At 57.6% G+C, this 19,182-nt stretch overlaps 1 protein-coding gene across 6 annotated transcripts in view; it reads left to right on the plus strand.

Annotated features, from left to right (window-relative positions):
• The window catches only part of Sh2d3c (SH2 domain containing 3C), a 29,165-nt gene that overhangs the window by 7,465 nt on the left and 2,518 nt on the right, over positions 1-19,182 (plus strand). For 2 of the 6 annotated variants that reach the window (XM_076845413.2, XM_076845414.2), the window contains 7 exons: positions 4,605-4,644; positions 11,582-11,710; positions 12,721-13,169; positions 14,702-14,826; positions 16,145-16,680; positions 17,452-17,567; positions 18,105-18,276. In XM_076845413.2, the coding sequence (XP_076701528.1) occupies positions 4,605-4,644; positions 11,582-11,710; positions 12,721-13,169; positions 14,702-14,826; positions 16,145-16,680; positions 17,452-17,567; positions 18,105-18,276 (1,567 nt within the window). Of the gene's footprint in view, positions 1-4,604; positions 4,645-7,263; positions 7,730-7,754; positions 8,596-11,581; positions 11,711-12,720; positions 13,170-14,701; positions 14,827-16,144; positions 16,681-17,451; positions 17,568-17,723; positions 18,277-19,182 lie in introns of those variants that run through there. The other 4 variants (XM_076845419.2, XM_076845415.2, XM_076845416.2 and 1 more) reach the window with 4 other exon arrangements.

A 19,182-nucleotide genomic window follows, 5' to 3' on the forward strand; every position in this document is an offset into this window, starting at 1 on the left:
GCTCAGCACGGCAGGCAGTCCCTCTGAGTCTTGTAGCTCAGGGCGCAGCACCACCAGGGAATCAAAGCTCTAGGAGAACGGCCCACCCTGCCAGGCTAGCTCCCTGCCCTGTGCGCAGGGCTGGGCTAACAGGTCCTTCCAGCAGGGCGCAAGGCCCTGTGGCCGGTGTCCCACAGCAATGGGGCTTTCCACCTGCCACGGTGAGTGAGGGCCAGAGGGCAGGACACTGCAGTCCCCCAGGACTGGCACAGGAGGGCCCCAGGTGGACCAGGGAGACCTGTGCCCTCCGTCTCCTGTGAGCCTGAGGGAGATGGTTACCGTGTGCCCACTCCACAGATGAGGGTGTTGGGCTCCAGCTACAGGGAGACAGGGACAAGGGGTGGGCAGAAGGGGGAAGACTCTGCTGTGGGATGTGGCCAGGCCCGAGGTCCTAGGGACGCTGGGATGAGGCCACCGCTTGCAGGGCCAGGGTGGAGCTGGAGGCCAGTGTCTCCCACCCCTTCCCCTCCAGGGTCCCTGCAGGCCCAGGATGGAGGTCCTGAAGGTGAAGTTCAGATTTACACATGCACTGGAAACTAAAGGATAATGGGCTCTAATTACTGTTCATTAATGCAATTAATTAAGCTAATGTATGCAATAAGTGGTATCAGTTATCAGAAGGAATCAGTTAATACAGGCAGTTAAAGGGGCTGGTTATTTAAATGATTAATGCTGCTGATTAATGGGCCAGTTTCAGCTCAGTTGTCACTATTATTTAATTGATTTCACCACTAAGATCAGAAGGGAAGTATCTTTTAAGTCATATAATAAGAAATTAATTAATTAATTATTGGAGTAGAGTTTTTACAAATGGATGTTTTGATATCTGGATTTTGTCACTGTGGTGAGAGGGACAGGATTCTAGATATCCCCAAGCAAACTGAGGTCTGAAGGCTAAGTAGGAATCACCCAGGTCATAAGGGACAGAAGATGACCCAGGCAGAGGCAACTTCATGTGCAAAGGCCCTGAGGCCACAGGGGGGTGGAACTCTTTGGAGAAGTTTGAGGAGCCCAGAATGCAAGGAAGGATAAGGGCAGAGAGGAGGGATACCTGCAGAGGCCAAGCCAGGAGGACTAGAGATGCAGAGGGCTGCTGTGACATTCATTCACTTAGGAAAGTATCGTGTGGCTCCGTGGTAGAGCACTGGCCTGGGTGCCATCCCCAACACCAAAAAAAAAAAAAAAAAAAGAAAAAGAAAGAAAAAATTGGATGTCTGCTAAAAAAGTGGGGTTCCCCCACTCTTCTAGGAGAGAAGCCGACCCCTGCCTAGTGCCTAGTGGAGTGGGTGTGGCCATGGTGGAACAGTTGATGGGGGAGCTGAAATGCACAGGAGCCATAAAGGCCAAGGAAATGGCAGAATTAAGCAGGGGTGCAGGCTGGACTTTAGGAAGGTCCTATTTTCTGGTGACATGGCCAGGCAGGAAGGCGTCACTGAGGAGGGAACTTTTTAGCAAGACCCTAAAAAGAAGACCTGAAGGTGGGCAGAAGGCTGGGATGGTCTGTAAGGAAAAGTGTTCTAGCAGAGGGAACAAAAAGTGCAAAGCCTCTGAGGGGTGGGCGATGGTGGGGGCGGAGCTCAGCGAGAAGCTGGGCTTGGGCTTGGGCTTGGTGGAGGGGCAGTGGCAAGTGTGAGCTGACACCACCCCCTAGTCCTGGGGGTTGAGCCCAGGGGTACCACTGAGCCGCATCCCCAGCCATTTTTTATTTTGGAGCAGGCTCTTGCTAAATCGCCCAGGCTGTCCTTGGAATTTGTCATCCTCCTGTCTTAGCCTCCCAAATTGCTGGGATCATAGGATTGCATTTTAACAGGACGCTGTGGTGGGACAGTCACAGGGCCCCAGAGGGAGGTGGGAGGTCAGTGGTGCTGGTGCAGGCCAGGGATGGTGGTAGACGGTCAGTGGACATGGTCACGCCGTGTCTTGGGGATCCCGGAGTGTGGCTGAGTGGCAGGGTGAGGTGAGCGGGTTGCAGTGGGACCTCAGAACTTGGTCTCCCAACCTGGGACTTTTCCTTGGCCCCCCTCACGGGCTCCACCCAGGCTGACCCCTGGGAGGCACCCATCCCCAAGGCCCTGCTTCAGCTCCAGAGCTCCAGGGGAAGTGGACAGGAAGCGGGAGGAAGCGCTGGGTCGATCCCAGTGTCCCGGCCAATTTGTTCCCGCAGTGGGAGGATTTCCGGGCCTGAATGGCCGGAAACATTGGGATGGGACACCTCACCCGGGAAGAGTGGGTGGAGGGTGTGGGAGGTCCCTGCTTCACCTCACTCCCACTGCAGCTGGACAGACAGAAGCCTACACCTTGAGGGACAATGGTTAGCTGTCAGGAAGGACTTTCGAGGAGGGAAAGTTAGTAATATGGAAGCCCAGAATGCCAAGACAGGGAATAGGGGCTCAAAGGGAAGCCCTAGTCTCAGAGCTGGAGGGATCCTGGGATTTTCTTAGCTCAGCTCTCTCTTGTCTGGAACATCAGACATTCCCACGGTTCCACCCTCCCTCCACACCATGCAGATGGAGAAGGAGACCCTTCCTGGCCAGAGAAGCAGGGCCCAGCCTGATGGGAAGATTGACCGTCCTGGCGGGCGGGGGCTGTCTGCTGCTCCTGCATTAATTTAAGCAACACCTTCTCATCTCCTACTGTATGCCAGGCATCATGTTGGGGACTCGGGCTCAATGGCAAATGGGACAAAATCAACACAACCCATAATTCCCAGTCAACAAATAAATGCACAGTGGTCATTTCAGGAAGGGGTTGAAAAAATTAAGGAAGGTAAAGCAGGGTAGAGGCCGAGTGAAGGGCGAGGGGCTCTTCTAGGGGGGATGGTTGAAGACGGGTACTCTGAGAAGGTGACTTTAAGTGAAACCCTGAGTAAAGTGGGGGCAGTGGGAGCCACACGAAGATCTGGAGGAAGAGCACTCTAAACAGAGCATTTGAGTAGGAGCAAAGGCCCTGTGGCAGGAATGAGTTACCAAGGAGGTCAATGCAGCTGGGGCAGAATGAGAGGCTGAACAAGGGACAGAATGATGGAGGGAGACATGTTGGAGGGTTGGCAAGAGAGGCAGTCGGGTACCACCAGACCCCACAGGGCCTTGTAGAGTGGCAACAGCTGACCCAGTTTATGCCTATTTACCTATAATAAAGGCAGCCCCCTCCTGTCCCAGGGAGAGAGAAGTTCCAATCTAAATAACGAATTATGTGTTCAGAGAAGGGAGGGTCAATTTTATTCTTCAAGAGAGAGGGCTGGGTGTGGCTTAGTGGCAGAGCACTTGCCCAGGACACAGGAAGCCCTGGGTTCCATCCCCAGCACCACTAAATAAGTGAATTCAAGGAAGTTTAGCTGGGCACGCCTCCTCGCACCTGTGAGAAGGGGCCGATGCAGGAGGATCGCTGGAGCCCTGGAGTTGAAGGTCACCTTGGCAGTGTAGCGAGAGACCCCAACTTGGAGAGAGAGAGAGGGGGGGGGGAGAGAGGGGGAGAGAGAGCTGGGAGCCCCCAAGGGTCGGGTGGTTTGTGAGACCCAGGCCTGTTTTGGTGTCTACTGGCCATGGATCAGAAGCTGACTGGAACTATGATAGTGGACACAGCGGGCCAGCAGGAGGGCTGCCCACAGCTTCAAGGGAGAGCCCAGGATGGCCAGGGCGGCAGGGGGGTGGGGAGGACACACCCGGAGAAGCGGCAGGGTCCATTAGGAAGGGAGGCTGCTGCATGCGTGGTGGTTGGGCGCGGCGGGCGAGGCCCAGATGGCCAGCGGAAAGACTAACTGACATCACCGAGACAGGCTGGTGGCAGCCGAGGCCCAGGACCCACAGGGACAGCAGCGCTGCCTGTAGGTGAAACTTGGAGATGTTTCAGTTGGCAGCGGGAGCCCAGGAGGAACGGGTCTTGTGGTTGGGAAGGGGCAGCCCGGGTGCCCGGGTCATGGTCAAGGCCAGGACCAGGGCTGTCCTCACAGGAGGGATATCTGGAAACAGCCCTGCAGCTCCTCCAGGCCCGCGGTGTCCTCTGAAGGTGGAGGGACTCCCTGCACCTGCCGTCCCCAGCAGTGGCTCCGCATTGTGCCAGACCACCACTCAGAGGTCATTGTGCACTGGGACAGGAGGAGGGGTCCAAGCCCCATCCTGGGGCCCTCCAGTGTGCAGAGTCAGGGGTACTGGGTGGCAGTGGGGTGTCAGGAGGAGGCAGGGAGCAGGGAAGAAAACCAGGACAGCGAGGTGTCCAGAGCCAGGTGAGGACAGCGACTCAGGAAGTCACCCAAACTCTGCTAAGAAGGTGGCAGGCATTATTCCCTGAGTCCCTGGACAACTCCATTAGGTGAGGGCTGTCATTACTACTGATTTATGGATTGGAAACCAGGCTCAGAGAGGCTGAGGGTCTTATTCTGGGCTGCACAGCGGGAGGGTGGAGGAGCAGCCAGGGACTTGGGTTTCATCAAGCAAGCAGGGCCTGCTGCCTTCAGGATGCACCCCTGGGCCCCTGAGGACCATGTGCTGGCCTGGGCAGGTGGGCAGAGGCTGGTGACTGGGGGCCAAGCTGGGCTGGGGGCACTCACCGCTCTTCTCTCTTTCCAGGGCCGCTGCCGAGCTGGAGACTGGTGGGGACTACGTGAAGGTAGGAAGACTTGAGTGGGGCGGTCAGGGGACCCTGGAGGGCTCAGAGCTGGTTCCACCAGGGTGGCCCTGCGAGGAGCCAGACCTCCTGGCCTGTTCCCAGGAGGAGAGGTGTCAGGGAGACGCAGTGCTTGGGTGTGGGTCCCCTCTCGGCAGTTTCTTCCTGGTTCGCCATGGTTCTCTGCTGGCCCCTGATGCAGCGTCCAGATGTTGTGACCACTAGACCCAGCCTGCCTGCCAGATTGACAGGGCCCCACGGGTGTCTCATGCACCGTGATGGCACCCAGTCTTTGAGCATCTGCTGTGTGCCTGTTCTGGGAGGGGCAGCGGGGAGGGACAACCGGGACCTTCATCACAGACAGTGGGCACTGCGCACATCCATCAAAAGCTTCGTTTGTCCTGGGCACTTGGGAATGTTGAAAATGCTGTTTTGAAATAATGATGATAGCAATAGTGATGCTAAACAGCATTTGAGTCGGACTTGGTGGCACACACCTGTAATCTTAGGACTTGGGAGGCTAAGGCAGGAGGATCACAAGTTTGAGGACAGCCTCAGCAATTTAGCGAGACCCTGTCTCAAAATAAAAAAAATAAAAAGGACTGGGGATGTGGTTTAGTGGTAAAGCACCCCTGGGTTAAATCCCTGGGTACCAAAATAACACTTGAGGGCCTACTGTGTGCAGGCCCTGTGCTTCTCTGGGCACCAGGGGAGAGGCGTTCTTTCCTGGTCGAAGTCCTTGAGGTCTCCCCTCCTCAGAGGACAGGGAAGGCCTTCATGCACCCTCTGCAGCTGGGAAACAGAGTAGTACGGGGACTTGCCCACAGTCCCACAGTTGGTACAGGATGGAGGTGGGATTGCACCCGACTTGATACGGAGACAACACAACGTCCTTGACCCTCCACCTCACAGCACCCACCCCAGACAGGCCCCATGCTGAGTCCTGAGCACACTGCCAGGGCCAGGAGGAGCTCCAGGCCCTGCCTTCACAGGCTCCCCATCCAGGTGCAGACAGGACAGAAGGACAGTGGTTTGGGCTTGTGCTTTGCAATCCACCAGATCCAAGTTTTCATCCCAGATCTGCCACGTTGGCTGTGCACGTCACCGTCTGAGCCTCAGTGTTGGCTCATGTGAAATGGGGTAACAGTGGTGTCTCCAACCTGGTGTTGGTGTGGGCCCAAGGAGCCCATGCCCACGGGTGGAGACCTGAGCCCAGGGCAGGGCACGCATCACCCTGAGCAGATGCTGAGTGGAAAAGGAAGGGCTCTGGCTGTGCCTCCACCACCGGCAGCTTCAGTAGGAAGCAAGGAGTCTGCTCCAAGGGAGGGATGACTTTCAACCGTGGGGGAGCTGCGGGGTCGGGCAGGAAGACTTTCTGGGGGAGGAGCATGAAGCCAGGCCCCTGTAGCTGCACAGCAACATTCCTGTCCTTTCTCCCTGATCCGAAGGCGAGAGAGAGACAGAGATGGGCCAAGAAGGGCTAACGGTGGCCCAGGCAGGCCAGGTCTGAGGCCAGTGGGGTGAGCCAGGATGCCCGCCCGCCTCCTCTTCCAGTCGCTTATACCTCAGGGGAGGGGCCATGGGAGGGCCAAAGCCCACAGGTGGGACACACAGGGGACATGTTCAGCACCCACAAATTCCAGCTGCCTGGCAAGGCAGTGAGATCCCTGTGAGCATTGTTAGCTCTATATATTTTTCCTTTTGTTTGTGGAGTTTAAAATGTAGATTTTTAGAAAATTATAAATGAAATAACACCTGTTCATGGAATTGGTTGAACAATCCCCCAGAAGCTAAAGTCAAAGGGAGGTTGGTTTTATTTTCCAAGCCTCCTTTGAGGGTTGGGAACAATAGTCTCCCAACTCTATTCCTTGCCCAAGGTCCTCATCTTGGGTGCATCAACTTTCAGAAATTTCACCAAAGTTCCCAAACCTTGACATGAATCCTTTGATTCTAAAGTGAGGATTCAAAAATTTCAAGGCTGTAAAGTTCTGTGCTCCATGCTCAGAGTTTCAGGTGTATTTTCAGAAAATAAACTACCAAGATCCTGAGAGGTGAACTCACTTGCCTGAGGTCACACAGCCTGTCCAAAAGACACCAAGGCCTGACTGATGCATCACCAAGGGCTCTCTTTTCATTAGAGAGACCATGATCCAAGGACAAAAAGTCTAGATGTTGAGGCACTAAGCTTGAAAAAATAGCGTGCACTAACTGAGCACTTACTGTGTGCCTGACAATTTACCATGCATCCGCTCAGCTGTCACTTAAAAAGTTCTGTGAAGTCCGAACAGGCACGGGTATCAGCTGTTCGCCAGAGGCATTCTCCGCAGGAGCAGATTGGGGCTCCCAGAGAAGAGGCTGGGGGGTGGCGGCACCGAGAGTTAGAGGAGAAGCGAGTTGAACCCAGAGTGACCCTCTAACCCCGGAGCTTTCCTAGCTCTGTGCACCCCCAGAGTCGGTCTAGCCTCCTGCGATTCCAAATCAGAGCTGAGAAACCCTGCTCTCGAGACTTCCGAGGCCACAAAGGATTTGGTCAAACACATGCAGGGATTTTTCCAGCTCTCGATATGATTTCATTCAAAGTCCCTGCCCGCTCCCGGTCGCTCCTGGTCACGGAGAGGTGCAGCGAGATGGGTAGGAAGGAACCCCCCATCGCCGGCCCAGGAGTCCCCACTCCATCTGGCTGCCCGCCGTGACGTCCCCCTTGGCAGGTGCTGGCGCGGCTCCTCGGGCTCGGAGCGGCTGGGGCGCGTGGGACTGGAGCGCGGGGGGCGAGGGGCTGGGCGCGGGGGGCGGGCGGAGGGAGGAACAATGGCCCCCTCCCCTCCCGGCCGGCGGGAGGGTGGGGTCTCCCCGCCCCGCCTCCCCGCTCCTCCCCTGACTAGGCGATGAGGTAATCGCGCCGCCGAGAGGCACGCGCAGCCGGTGCCCAGCCCGGTCGGTTCTTGCGCCCCTGCCCCGCCGGCCGCCGCCCCCTGCACGGTCCGCGGCCCCGGCGCCCGGCCGCACCATGACCGAGCGGTGCAGCCTGTGGAGCGCCCTGTCCGCCGCCGCCTGCTGCTTCTACCGCGGCTCCTTCGTGCAGGTGCAGGTGAGGGGGCTGCTCGGCCCCTGCCAGCTCCGGGGCTGGGACCCCCGGCTGCTCGGCCCGGCCGGGGGTCCAGAGCCGCAGCCGGGCAAGTCGCAGCCGATGGGGTCGGCGGGCAGAGGGAGGGGGCGGGTCGCCCAGCCTCACCTCCCGGCACCCAGACGCTCCACGGGGCGAGCGTCCAGCGACCGCTCCGAGACTCGGGGCTGCGGGGTGCGCGTCCGGTCCTGCCTCCCCCGCAGGAGCAGTGGTGCGGAACTGGGGCACCGGCACCGGGAGGTGGGGTCCCCGGCGCCCTGCGGGTCCTCCAGCCCTGCCGGTCCCCCTGCGGGTGACCCGGGCAACCTGGCTTCCTATTGTACCGGGGGCTCCGGGCTGGGGTCTGAAGGCTGCTGAGGGGCAGGAAGCTGGGGGATGCTGCGGGTGCCACGGCTGAGGCCAGAGCAGCCGCCACCTTCCTGCCTTGAGGTGGGTTCGGGCGTGCTCGGGGTGCGGGTCTCCCAGCCCAGCTGGCCGGACAGCGCAGGACGCGCCGTGGCGGAGAGAGGGTTAAACGGAAGGGGGTGGAGGGGAGGACCCGGACCCCGCCTCTCTGCGGAGCATCATCTGGGGATGGCTTTGCCTGAGGTTGGGACACCTAAGAGAGCTAGAGCGGGGTTGGTGGGCCCGGGCTGGTGGGAAGGGGTTAAGACCCTGACCGGGGGTCTCCGCGCTCCTGCCTCTTGGGCCCCCTGGGAGCAGCCGGGCGCGTCACCCCTGCGCTCCCCCAGGCTCACACACGCTCGGAGCCCGCCTGAATGACGGCCCCGCCGGCAGCGGAGCGCAGCATCCAGGCACTGGCCAATCAGGCACGCGCAGGCCGGGAGGCGGTGAGATCATCTCTGGCCAATAGCAGTGCACCGAGCTCAGGGATGCTGCATTCGCACCCCAACCCCCCCCCCAACTCTTGGGAGCTGGGGACCCCCAGGTTGAGGGTGAGGAGAAGAATACAGGGACCTAAGCTTCCCACTCTCAGGAGTGTAGGAGGACCAAGTTGATTCCCTCCCAAATTCTCTCTAGCTATTGATTAGGGCTAGAAAAGTCTCCCAGAGCCTTTTTACAGACCAGACAGAGGCTATGCAGGCACAGAGAGGGGAAGTGACTGGCTCAAGGTCACACAGTGGCAGAGTCTTGGGGCCAAGTCTTTAGCACATAGCCGCCTCCCCCTCTTCACCCCATGCCTCTCTAGCTCCAGCCAAGGAACTGGGGGGAGTACCAAGTGCACACTCTGTCAAGGGGAAAGACCCTCGGAAGGCCGGGGAATGGTTCCCTTCTGCTCTGCATCCCCCCTTTCCCTCCCAGGGTCTAGTATGGTGTGAGGAAAGACACCGAGGACCCTTAGGAACCCAGGACCCTTGAGGAAGTGTGGGGTAGATGAGAAGGCCCAATCTCACCTCAGCCTTGGGCCTCCCTGCCATTGTGGGGTTTCCACTATGGACACAGCATGTGCTGACCTTCCATCCTTAGGCCCCACCTTGCCCCTGAGCACCTGTACAAACCACTCGTTCCCACCTCTGTCCCCGGAGCCCTGCAGCTTCTCGAAGCCCAATTTCTCATGGGCCCACTGCCAAACTACTCTTGCCTTGGCCCTGCCCACCTCAAAGTGTCCCATCATCCTCCCAGGATCTCCACCTGGAGTTCCCACCCCAGCCTCTTTCCCACGCTCCATCCACGGCCCTCTCCCCACCACACACCCTGCCCTATGCCACTGCATAGGCTGAGCTCCAGGAGCAGACTGGCCCTGCCCTGGCCCTTCCTTTTGGGGCTCTGCTGTGGTCTGTGCATAGCCCCAGCTCCCCAGGTCAGCCTCGCAGCCCTCCACGACTGCCCTGCCACTTGCAGCCCCTGGAAGCTTCTCTCCCTCTCATGCCCACCTTCAGCTCCCGGCTCTGCCTGCAGGTGCTGACTGGCCGCCCCCTCCCACAGCTCCTGTCTGCCCCTTCCCTCCCGCTGCTTTACTCTGCCCCTCCGGCCTCTTCAGGCCTCCTCATCTTGTCAGGGAAGGGATCCCTGATTCTGCCTCCAACTTTTGGGCATCTCCAAACATTCAGAGAACCTGAGATTGATTGTCAGTATCTGCATGGGCTCCCCCAGGGCAGAGGGCCATCCTGGTCATCTTGGGGTCTTAGCCCGGTGCAGGACCAGAGTGCAGGATGAGTCACTGTTGAATGCGTGGGGTGGGAGGTTCTAGATAGCTCTGGAGCTGGGATCATGCCGTCCAGGGAGCAGTGTGGGTCAGGGAAAGCCAGCCAGTGTGGGAGCTGAGGGGTGGATATGGGGCTGCCGCATGAGAATCTGAGATCTGCTGAGGGGCTGAGGAGGTCAGAGGTGGACTGCAGGACTCTGGAGAGCAGGGTTTCCTGGGGAGACACTCACCTTTGCTGTCCAGTCTTACTTGTCCCCTGCTGGCCAGCTCTGGGATCTGCCTGTGCTGGAACAGCCATCTTTGGGGCCTGGGGCTGAGGGAGGGGAGAGGAGGGATATCTCAGGTCCTCCCAGTGACTGGAACGCCTTTGCGCTAGGCACAGTGCTCTGTGGTGTGTTTCCGTTTATCCTGGCCATGGGGTGAAGCAGGTTCTGTCATTGTACCCATTTTACTGAAGAAAAAGCTGAGGCCCAGGTACCTCCATGGCACAGCCAGGGTTGGGCTGGGCTCTGTGGTGGGTGCACCTGATGGCAGGGCTCCCTTCCCCCGGGGCTTTAGGGCTCCTGGGATTGGGTAATACCTAACCTCGCGTCACAGCAACCGGGAAACCAGGAATCTCCCACTAGGGCAGGTGTGAGGGCAGGGCCTGGGCACTGGCTCCAGTAGGCTGCCTTGGGCGTCCCTGTTGGCCTGCAGTTTCTTCCCGGGCAAAGGGCTGCTTAGGATTACAAGGGGGATGGGCCTCAGGGAATGCAAAGCATGTTGTGGGGTCCTCTGCCCCTCTTTGTGGCTGCCTTCCCCGCCTTCGTGCTGTATGGTTCTCCCTCCCAGAATGTATCTGTTCCCCAGCTCTGCTTTTGTCCCCATGCCTTTGCCTGGGGACCTACGGCCTGACCTTCCAGATCCACCTGTAGGAACCTTCCCTCCCTTCCCTCCCCTTACCTTGGGAAGTGTTTGGTGCTCCTGGCACACGAGGAGCCTTCCTGGTTGCCCTCTCCCCCAGGAAGGCGGCCCAGGCAGGCGCCTCCTAGGCACCTCTCAGTGCGGGATCTCCCTTAGAAAAGCCCGGCCCTTTGCCGCTGTCCAACACTGTGGTGCTGACTGCGCCTGCTCCAAGGCTGCTTTTGCCTCTTGCCTCTTGGCCTAGGAGTTTCTTTTTTCTCTTTCTTTTTTCCTCCCCACCTGTTTTTTTTTTTTTTAATTGGGGATTGAACCCAGGGGTGCTTAACCACTGAGCCACATCTGCAGACATTTCTATTTTTTTGAGACAGGGTCTCACTAAGTTGCTTAGCGCCTTGCTAAGTTGCTGAGGCTGGCCTCAAATTTGCGATCCTCCTGCTTCCGCCTCCTGAGCTGCTGAGATTACAGGCGTGCACCACCATGCCTGGCAAGCCGAGGGGCTTCTTGAGGACAGGGCTTGGATTTTTTTATCCCCACCCCTGGCACACGGCACAGGGCCTGGAATGTTGGTGGCATGGCCTAGAGGAATTAGTTGGGATTTCTTTACTCCAGCTGGGACAGGGACCCATGTGTAAGGGCCCTTCTCACACTTAGGCCTTATTGTTCCCAGCATTTCTGGATAGAAGGAGTTCCCCTGGGCAGGGTGTGGTTGGGAGGAAGGGAAGAGGGGGCTTTGAATTGGATGCCAACTCCTGCCATCTTCCATCTAGTTCTCCAAGGAAAAGTACATCCTGGACTCGTCGCCAGAGAAACTGCACAAGGAGTTGGAGGAAGAACTCAAACTCAGCAGTACAGACCTCCGCAGCCATGCCTGGTACCATGGCCGCATCCCACGAGAGGTGAGAGAGCCCTGGGCTGGGGTATGAGCCCTGGACTGGGGTATGAGCCCTGGGCTGGGGTATCCGCCCTGGATCCTTCCGCCAGTACTCCGCGAGTCCAAAATTCAGCTCCGGCCACCAGAGCCCCTGACCTGATGCTTGACAGGCTCGATCTGAGTGGATTGGGATGAGGTCCAGCTCTGCCATTTAATGTGTGATGTTGAAAGAGTTGCTTCACCTCTCTGAGCCTCTATGTCCCCATGTGTAAAATGAAGGACAATAATAGTATCTACCTTAAAGAGCCCCTGTGAAAATTAAGTAATGTCTGACACCAGTGAGCTCAACGAATTTGGCTTTGTTTTTATTTCTTTCATTGCGATTGGCCTGTGTATCAGCCTCTTGTGTGTTGGTTAGTGAGCATCCATCTCTGGGCTATTTGGTTTTGACCAAGTGGAATTTCCGGGCTGAGGTGACTTTATAAGCCACAGATTGGGGCTGACACATCACCTATTGCTTCTTTCACTCACATTATGAATCTTAGCCAAGAACCAACTCTGCCAGGCCCTGTCCTGGGCACCAGTGTTTCCGAGAAAAGAGGTGGTGGCCCTGGATCTGGGGCACAGAGGCTTGGGAGTGGGCAGCCATGACACACCCTGGAATAGAAGTCACAGAGACCCAGGGTCTGGAGGTGCTGGGGCTGCCTTGGCCTGAGGCTTGGGTCCCAGGCCTGCCCCTTCTCAGGGTTCCCCTTAGGTAGAGTGGCTTCAGTCCTCATCCTCCCGGCACACAGGGCCTGACTCCATTCTGGTTCTGCACCCTCACGCTGCTTCTCTGTCTGGCTCACACGTTTGCCTGAGGAGGCCTGTCTGCATCTGGGTCGCTGTGTCCTTGGTCCCAAGCTTCAGATTCAGATGTCTCTGTAGTCTGGGTCGGCCTTGGTGTCCTCCCAGTCCTGAGTCACTGTGTCCCTGGCCCTGGGTCTGGCCCCCTTCCATCCCCACCACACTCCAGCCTACCGGTGCCCCCCGCAGGTCTCCGAGACCCTGGTGCAGCGCAACGGTGACTTCCTCATCCGGGACTCGCTCACCAGCCTGGGCGACTACGTGCTCACGTGCCGCTGGCGCAACCAGGCGCTGCACTTCAAGATCAACAAGGTGGTGGTGAAGGCGGGCGAGAGCTACACGCACATCCAGTACCTCTTCGAGCAGGAGAGCTTCGATCACGTGCCCGCCCTCGTACGCTACCACGTGGGCAGCCGCAAGGCCGTGTCGGAGCAGAGCGGGGCCATCATCTACTGCCCGGTCAACCGCACCTTCCCGCTGCGCTACCTCGAGGCCAGCTACGGCCTGGGTCAGGGCAAGGCTGCCAGCCCAGCCAGCCCCTCGGGCTCCAAGGGCAGCCACATGAAGCGGCGCAGCGTCACCATGACAGACGGGCTCACCGCCGACAAGGTCACCCGCAGCGATGGCTGCTCCAACAGGTCAGCCAGGACCCTGCACCAGGCCTCATTCTGCCGGCTGTCAAATGGGGGTGTATGTAGCGAGCTTGGTGGGGAAGGGGAGGCCCAGCCATGCTGAGCTGGGCGAGATGTCTCCTGGAGCCTCAGTGGGGGGCGGTGGAGGGAACAGAGGGTCTTCAGAACAAAGACCCAGATCCCAGTTCCAGCTCTGCCGCTTGTTGGCGGGTGTCCTGGGCCCGTCCTTCCTCTCTTACCTCCGTGCATCTACCTGTACAGGGCCCACACCAAATAGCGCCCCCTGGCTTTGCAGTGTGGAAATCCCTGCACAGGAACCAGAATATTCTCAGTGACATTTTAATGACACCTGGTTGCCCCTTGGGCTGGGTAAGACCAGGCCCGGGAGCCCAGGAAAAGCCATATCAGCTAATAATGCCCGAGGCCCTGGGGTGCCTGACCCGGGCTGAGGGCTGACCCAGTGGTCCTGTCAACCTCCTCTCCCCTGGGTCTTCTAACCCCTGCTTTGTAGATGAGGAGATAGGTTTAAAGCAGGGCAGGCCCTTGCTGGGGTGTGGTAGGATCAAGATTCAAACCCAGATTCAAATTTGTTCACTTCAAAGTCTGCTGATTTCTGTGGCTTTCCTGGCTCTTTGCAAAGAGGTTTGTGCTCTGGGCTAGGCCCTCGTGGCCCATCTCCCTGGGCCTGGGTAGGGCACTGGCAGCCTAGGAATGGATAGATGGCGACCCTGCGGGGAACAGGCAGCTGGTCTGTGGTTTGGAACCAGTGAACATAATGGTGTCAGGATCCACTGTCCATGTGTGCCCAAGGCATCCAGAGCAAAGTGTGGGAGTAGTAAGGAGGAGCCAGGTGAGCAGACCTGGGCCCCTCAGGCCCCTTCCTGCTACTCCTTCTCCCCAGACAGTTCTCCAAGGTTCTCTGGGTAAGGTTCCCCGGAAAGGGAACATTTATGCAGGTTGTGGACTGCACAAAGTTTTCTACATCCCCGTTCCACCCACAACAGTGGAGGACAAAAAAATCCACACTGCCTTCTGCTTATGATGGTGAGGGCGCAGGTGAGGGCACAGGTGAGGGGTGTGTCTGCTGGGAAAATGTCTGATTTGTACAAAGGTACTTGTGGATTAGCAGGGTTGTGGCCTAGATGTCCCTTCCCCTTCTTCCCCTAGGGATAAGAAAGATACAGAGAGCCTGAGGAGCCTTAGCTTTGCTGGGGTGCCCCGGGTCTTGTCCTCTTAAGTCGGTCTTGGATTTGAGAGAGGGGAGTGCTGGGCAGGAATCCTGTGGGGGACACAGGGAAGGGGAGCCCGTGCTGTGCTGGCTGGGTAGGATGGACCCTGTGGCCCGCGGTGCCACCCCAGTGCAGCGCAGCCCAGCCCTTCCTCCTGGCTTTAGTTTTGGTACCTGTCCATTGAGAGATTGAACTCCATAATCCCCAAAACTTGTTTTTCCTGTGAGGTTCAGGGTGCAAAGATGGGGTCCCAGGAGCCAGCGAGGCCCTGCCCTCTGGGCTCCTGCTCACGGAACTGTCTGTCCACAGCTCATCGCTGCCCGCCCCTCGGGACTCTATCCGCAGCTGTGCCCTCAGCATGGACCAGATCCCAGACCTGCACTCGCCCTTGTCCCCCATCTCAGAGAGTCCCAGCTCCCCTGCCTACAGCACTGGTATGGCCAGCAGCGGTGGGGGGCGCGGGGGGTCTGTCCTTGGTCTTTGTTTCTCGTGTGTTCTGGTGTTGCTGCTCTTCTCAGAGAGCAATGTCTTGCAAGAATTTGCCGTAAAGCCTCCTGGTGGAACTCTTGATCCTAACATATTTCTGTGGCTTCTTTACTCAATACTCCCCCCCCAAACCCCGACCCCAGGGACTAGGGATTGAACTCAGGGGAGCTCACCATAAATCCTTCCTAAAATACAGGCCATCAACTTTGTCAGAACCACAAACTTGCCTTCCAAGCAATACCTCCAAGTTCAAATTCCTTACCAGAAATGTTTGATGACATAAATCATTTATGCAAGGTGGCACGGTCAAGTGGCCTAGAGGTCGAGATTGAAATCTGAGCTCCTATCACTTGCTGGCTGGGTAACCTTGAGAAGGTCACTTAACCTCTCTGAGCCTTAGCTTTCTCATCTGCAGAGTAAGGATCATAAAAGTATTAACATCATAGAACGTTGAGAGGGTAAAATAGATTAATGTGCAAAGAAGGATTGCATAGGCAGTAAGAGCTCTCAGTATGTATCACCTGTGGTTTCAGTTTTTCTTTTATTTTTGCTGGGGTTCTGGGGATAGAACCCAGGGCTTCATGAACATCAGGCAAGTGCTGCACCCTGAGCCACTCTCCCAGACCTTACCTCTGATTTTTTTTTTTTTTTTAATACAAGGGATTGAACCAAGGGGTGCTTGACCACTAAACCGCATTCCTTCTTTAAAAATTTTTATTTAGAGACAGGGTCACTGAGTTGCTTTAGAGCCTCACTAAGTTTCTGAGGCTGGCTTTGAACTTGTGATCCTCCTGCCTCAGCCTTCCAAGCTGCTGGGATTACAGGCATGTGCCACTGCCCCCAGCTCCTCACTTCTGATGTTTGGTGATGCTTTCACTGCTGTTGACCTGTGTGTCTCCAGCATTTTGCCAGTTCTGGGCACACAGCATGTCCCTAGTAAATTATTACTGCTCATTCATCCAGAACTAACTCCACTGGCACAATTAACTCCAGAGAGCCTGAGCTTCCCCTCCAAGTAGTTTTGTGGTTTCCCGAGGCTGTGACAGCTGCAGGGCGGGGCGTGGGGAGGCCTGTGGTCCTGGTGATTTGGAGTATCACCGAGGACTGACCATTTGCCTGAGTTTGCTGGGCCTGGTCTCCATCCTGGTAGGGAAGGGGGGTGTCCCCCCCATGTGGAGGATGGAGCCTGTTCTTTAGGGAGCAGGGATGAGGAACCTCGCTTGGTGGGGAGCTGTGGTGAATAGTCCTCTCTCTTGCTCTCCACAGTAACCCGCGTCCATGCTGCCCCTGCAGCCCCCTCTGCCACCGCACTGCCTGCCTCCCCTGTGGCCCGCCGCTCCAGCGAGCCCCAGCTGTGTTCTGGAAGTGCCTCAAAGCCTCCCGGAGAGTCGGACAAGGGTCCTCATGCGAGCCCCTCCCATACCCTCTCCAAGGCCTCCCCGTCCCCATCACTCAGCAGCTACAGTGACCCAGACTCTGGACACTACTGCCAACTCCAGCCCCCCATCCGGGGCAGCCGAGAGTGGGCAGCAGTAGAAGCCGCCAGCCGGCAGCCCAGGAGCTATGGGGAAAGACCAAAGGAACTGTCAGAAAATGGGGTCCCCGAAGGAGACCGGGGCAAGTCCTTCACAGCCCCCATTGTAGAAGCCACTTCTTCCTTCAACCCAGCCACCTTCCAATCACTACTGATCCCCAAAGATAACCGGCCACTGGAGGTGGGCCTTCTGCGAAAGGTCAAGGAGCTGCTGGCCGAGGTGGATGCCCGGACACTGGCCCGACATGTCACCAAGGTTGACTGCCTGGTAGGTGCTGGGTGTGGACTGGAGTGGGGACAGCAGCTTTATCCTTGGCTTTGGGGCAGGAGTCAGGGTGGTGAGGGGCCTGGTTCCCCAATTCCGTTTTCCTCCAGATGTGGGTTTGGCATTGAGCCAGGCAGTGCTGAAATGCACTGGGGCTGGCTCTGTGAGGCACCGGGGGCCCTTCCACAGTGTCCAGGGACAGAAAGTCTGACACCCGCCCCCACGCTCCCTCGTGGACAAATAAGGAAAAACATTCCCATAAATCACCAACACCTGGGTCTTCGCTTTTTAGTATTTCTTTGACCACCCAAGGACTCCAGTTCTCTTTGTGCCCAGTTTCTGGCTCTGCGTCTGGGGGAGCGGGTTGTTCACGCTGGTCTCCGAGCCAGGGAGGAGAGAAGAGAGACAAGGCAGAGATGTTGCTCCACGGAGAGCGCTGGGCAGGAAAGAGAAAGGTTCTAGGCCCAATGTGTGGCCTTGGGCAAGCCCATTCCCTCCCTGAGCCTCAGGTTTGCCATCTGGAATAGGGCTCTTAAACTTAACTGCATATTCAACACGCGGGGAACCCCTGGACATTGCCCCCTTCTCCCCCATTTCGCAGATGGGGAAACGAGGCTCAGGAAGATGGAATTCCGTGCTCCTGTAGAGGGTCACGGTGGAGCTGGGATTCAAACCGACCTCCTAGCTAGGCCTCTTAGAAGGAACTCTCTGACTCCCAGATGGCCTGGGCCAGCCCTGACAGGAAATTAATCAGACCTCTGGGCGTCCTTGCAGGTTGCTAGGATACTGGGCGTTACCAAGGAGATGCAGACCCTAATGGGAGTCCGCTGGGGCATGGAACTGCTCACCCTCCCCCATGGCCGTCAGCTACGACTAGACCTGTTGGAAAGGTAAGGCAGGCGCCGCGCCCCGGGACTCGCGGGGGACCCCAGTGCTACCTGCTCGGGCTTGGCCAAAGCCGTGGGGCTCCTTAGCCTGACCGCCCGTTCCCCGGGGTTCCGGCCACGCCTCCCACCCATTGGCCAATCGCAACTCTTGATATCCAGCTCAAAGCAATCCTGGCTCCCCAAAGACTGCGCCCGCCATCTCTGGATTATCCGTCTGCAGCCCCTTGTCCACAGCCTTGGCCCCGCTCATCGTTTCTGGCCTCACCGCGGATTCTTAAAACAGCCGGGCGTGACCCACTCCTGCTCCCTCAAGCCCCGCCCCAGGCGCCCTGGTCCCGCCCCTGGAGCGTGCTGACCAATCAGAAGCACTGAGCCTTGGTTTCCCCTCCCCCTCCATCTGGCCGCGCCCCCTAACCTCAGGGATCCGGTATAACTTCTCACTCTGACTCTGCCCTCGGCCCATCGCCGGTGATGGACAGTGGCAAGGGCCCCTCCCCGCGTACTTGGTCCCCGCTCCCTCTGACCCGGCCGCTCTGACAGGTTCCACACCATGTCCATCATGCTGGCGGTGGACATCCTGGGCTGCACCGGCTCTGCGGAGGAGCGAGCAGCGTTGCTGCACAAGACCATCCAGCTGGCGGCCGAGCTGCGGGGGACTATGGGTAACATGTTCAGCTTCGCTGCGGTCATGGGCGCCCTGGACATGGCCCAGGTACTGAGGGGCCCGCCTAGAGCTGGGCACCCTGTAGACTGGAAGCGCCCTGGGCGGGTTTCTCGGGGATGGAAATGGGAAGAGTTTTGTGAGTTCCTAGGCATGGGAAAGAGTAACCAGGAGAATGCAGTTCCCCAAGGGCTGGCCAAGGACACGTTCTTTTCCCTTCCCTGGGTCTCAGTTTCCCCACTTGAAGGATGAATGAGGAGTATTTGATGCATTTAAAGAAAACACAAAGGCCAGTGAGGTGGCACAGACCTGTAATCCCAGCCAACGGGGAGGCTGAGGCAGGAGGATTGCAAGTTCAAAGCCAGCCTCAGCAACTTACTGAGACCCTGTCTCCAGATGAAATGAAATTTGGAAAAGGCTGGGAGTGAAGCCGAGAGGTGGAGCACTCGGAGGTCAATCCCCAGTATTGCCAGAGAGAGAAACAGGACACAGTATCATTGAATGGACACTCACCTGTGCCCTGGGCTGGTGCTACACTGTTTACCAGCATTGATTCCTGAAAAGACTCTCATGAGGTGGATGCCTCTGTTGTCCCCTCTTGTTACAGATGGAGCAACTGAGAGCAGTACTTGCCTGTGGTCACACAGGTCCAAAGGTTTAGGATTTGAACTGATTTCCAGTGCAACCATTATGCCACACTGCCTCTCCTGTGCCTAATAAATAGGAACGACAGGGGCTCGGGGGCAGAGTCTCAGGTTCACGTCTCAGCTCTGCCACTTATTTTCAGAATAATCTTGGGCAAGTCATTCCCACCTGAAATTTAGTTCCTTCAGCTGTAAAATGGGTTGTGTTGGCAGCATCATGACACGAAAGGCAGCCTACACTTGTCCTTGGTCCACCAATGGTGGCCAGAATAGCTCTTGTTATCCCACATCTGTGTGTCCACTCAGCAGGGTG

Source organism: Callospermophilus lateralis, chromosome 2 (genome assembly GCF_048772815.1).
Source record: "Callospermophilus lateralis isolate mCalLat2 chromosome 2, mCalLat2.hap1, whole genome shotgun sequence".
NCBI lineage: Eukaryota > Metazoa > Chordata > Mammalia > Rodentia > Sciuridae > Callospermophilus > Callospermophilus lateralis.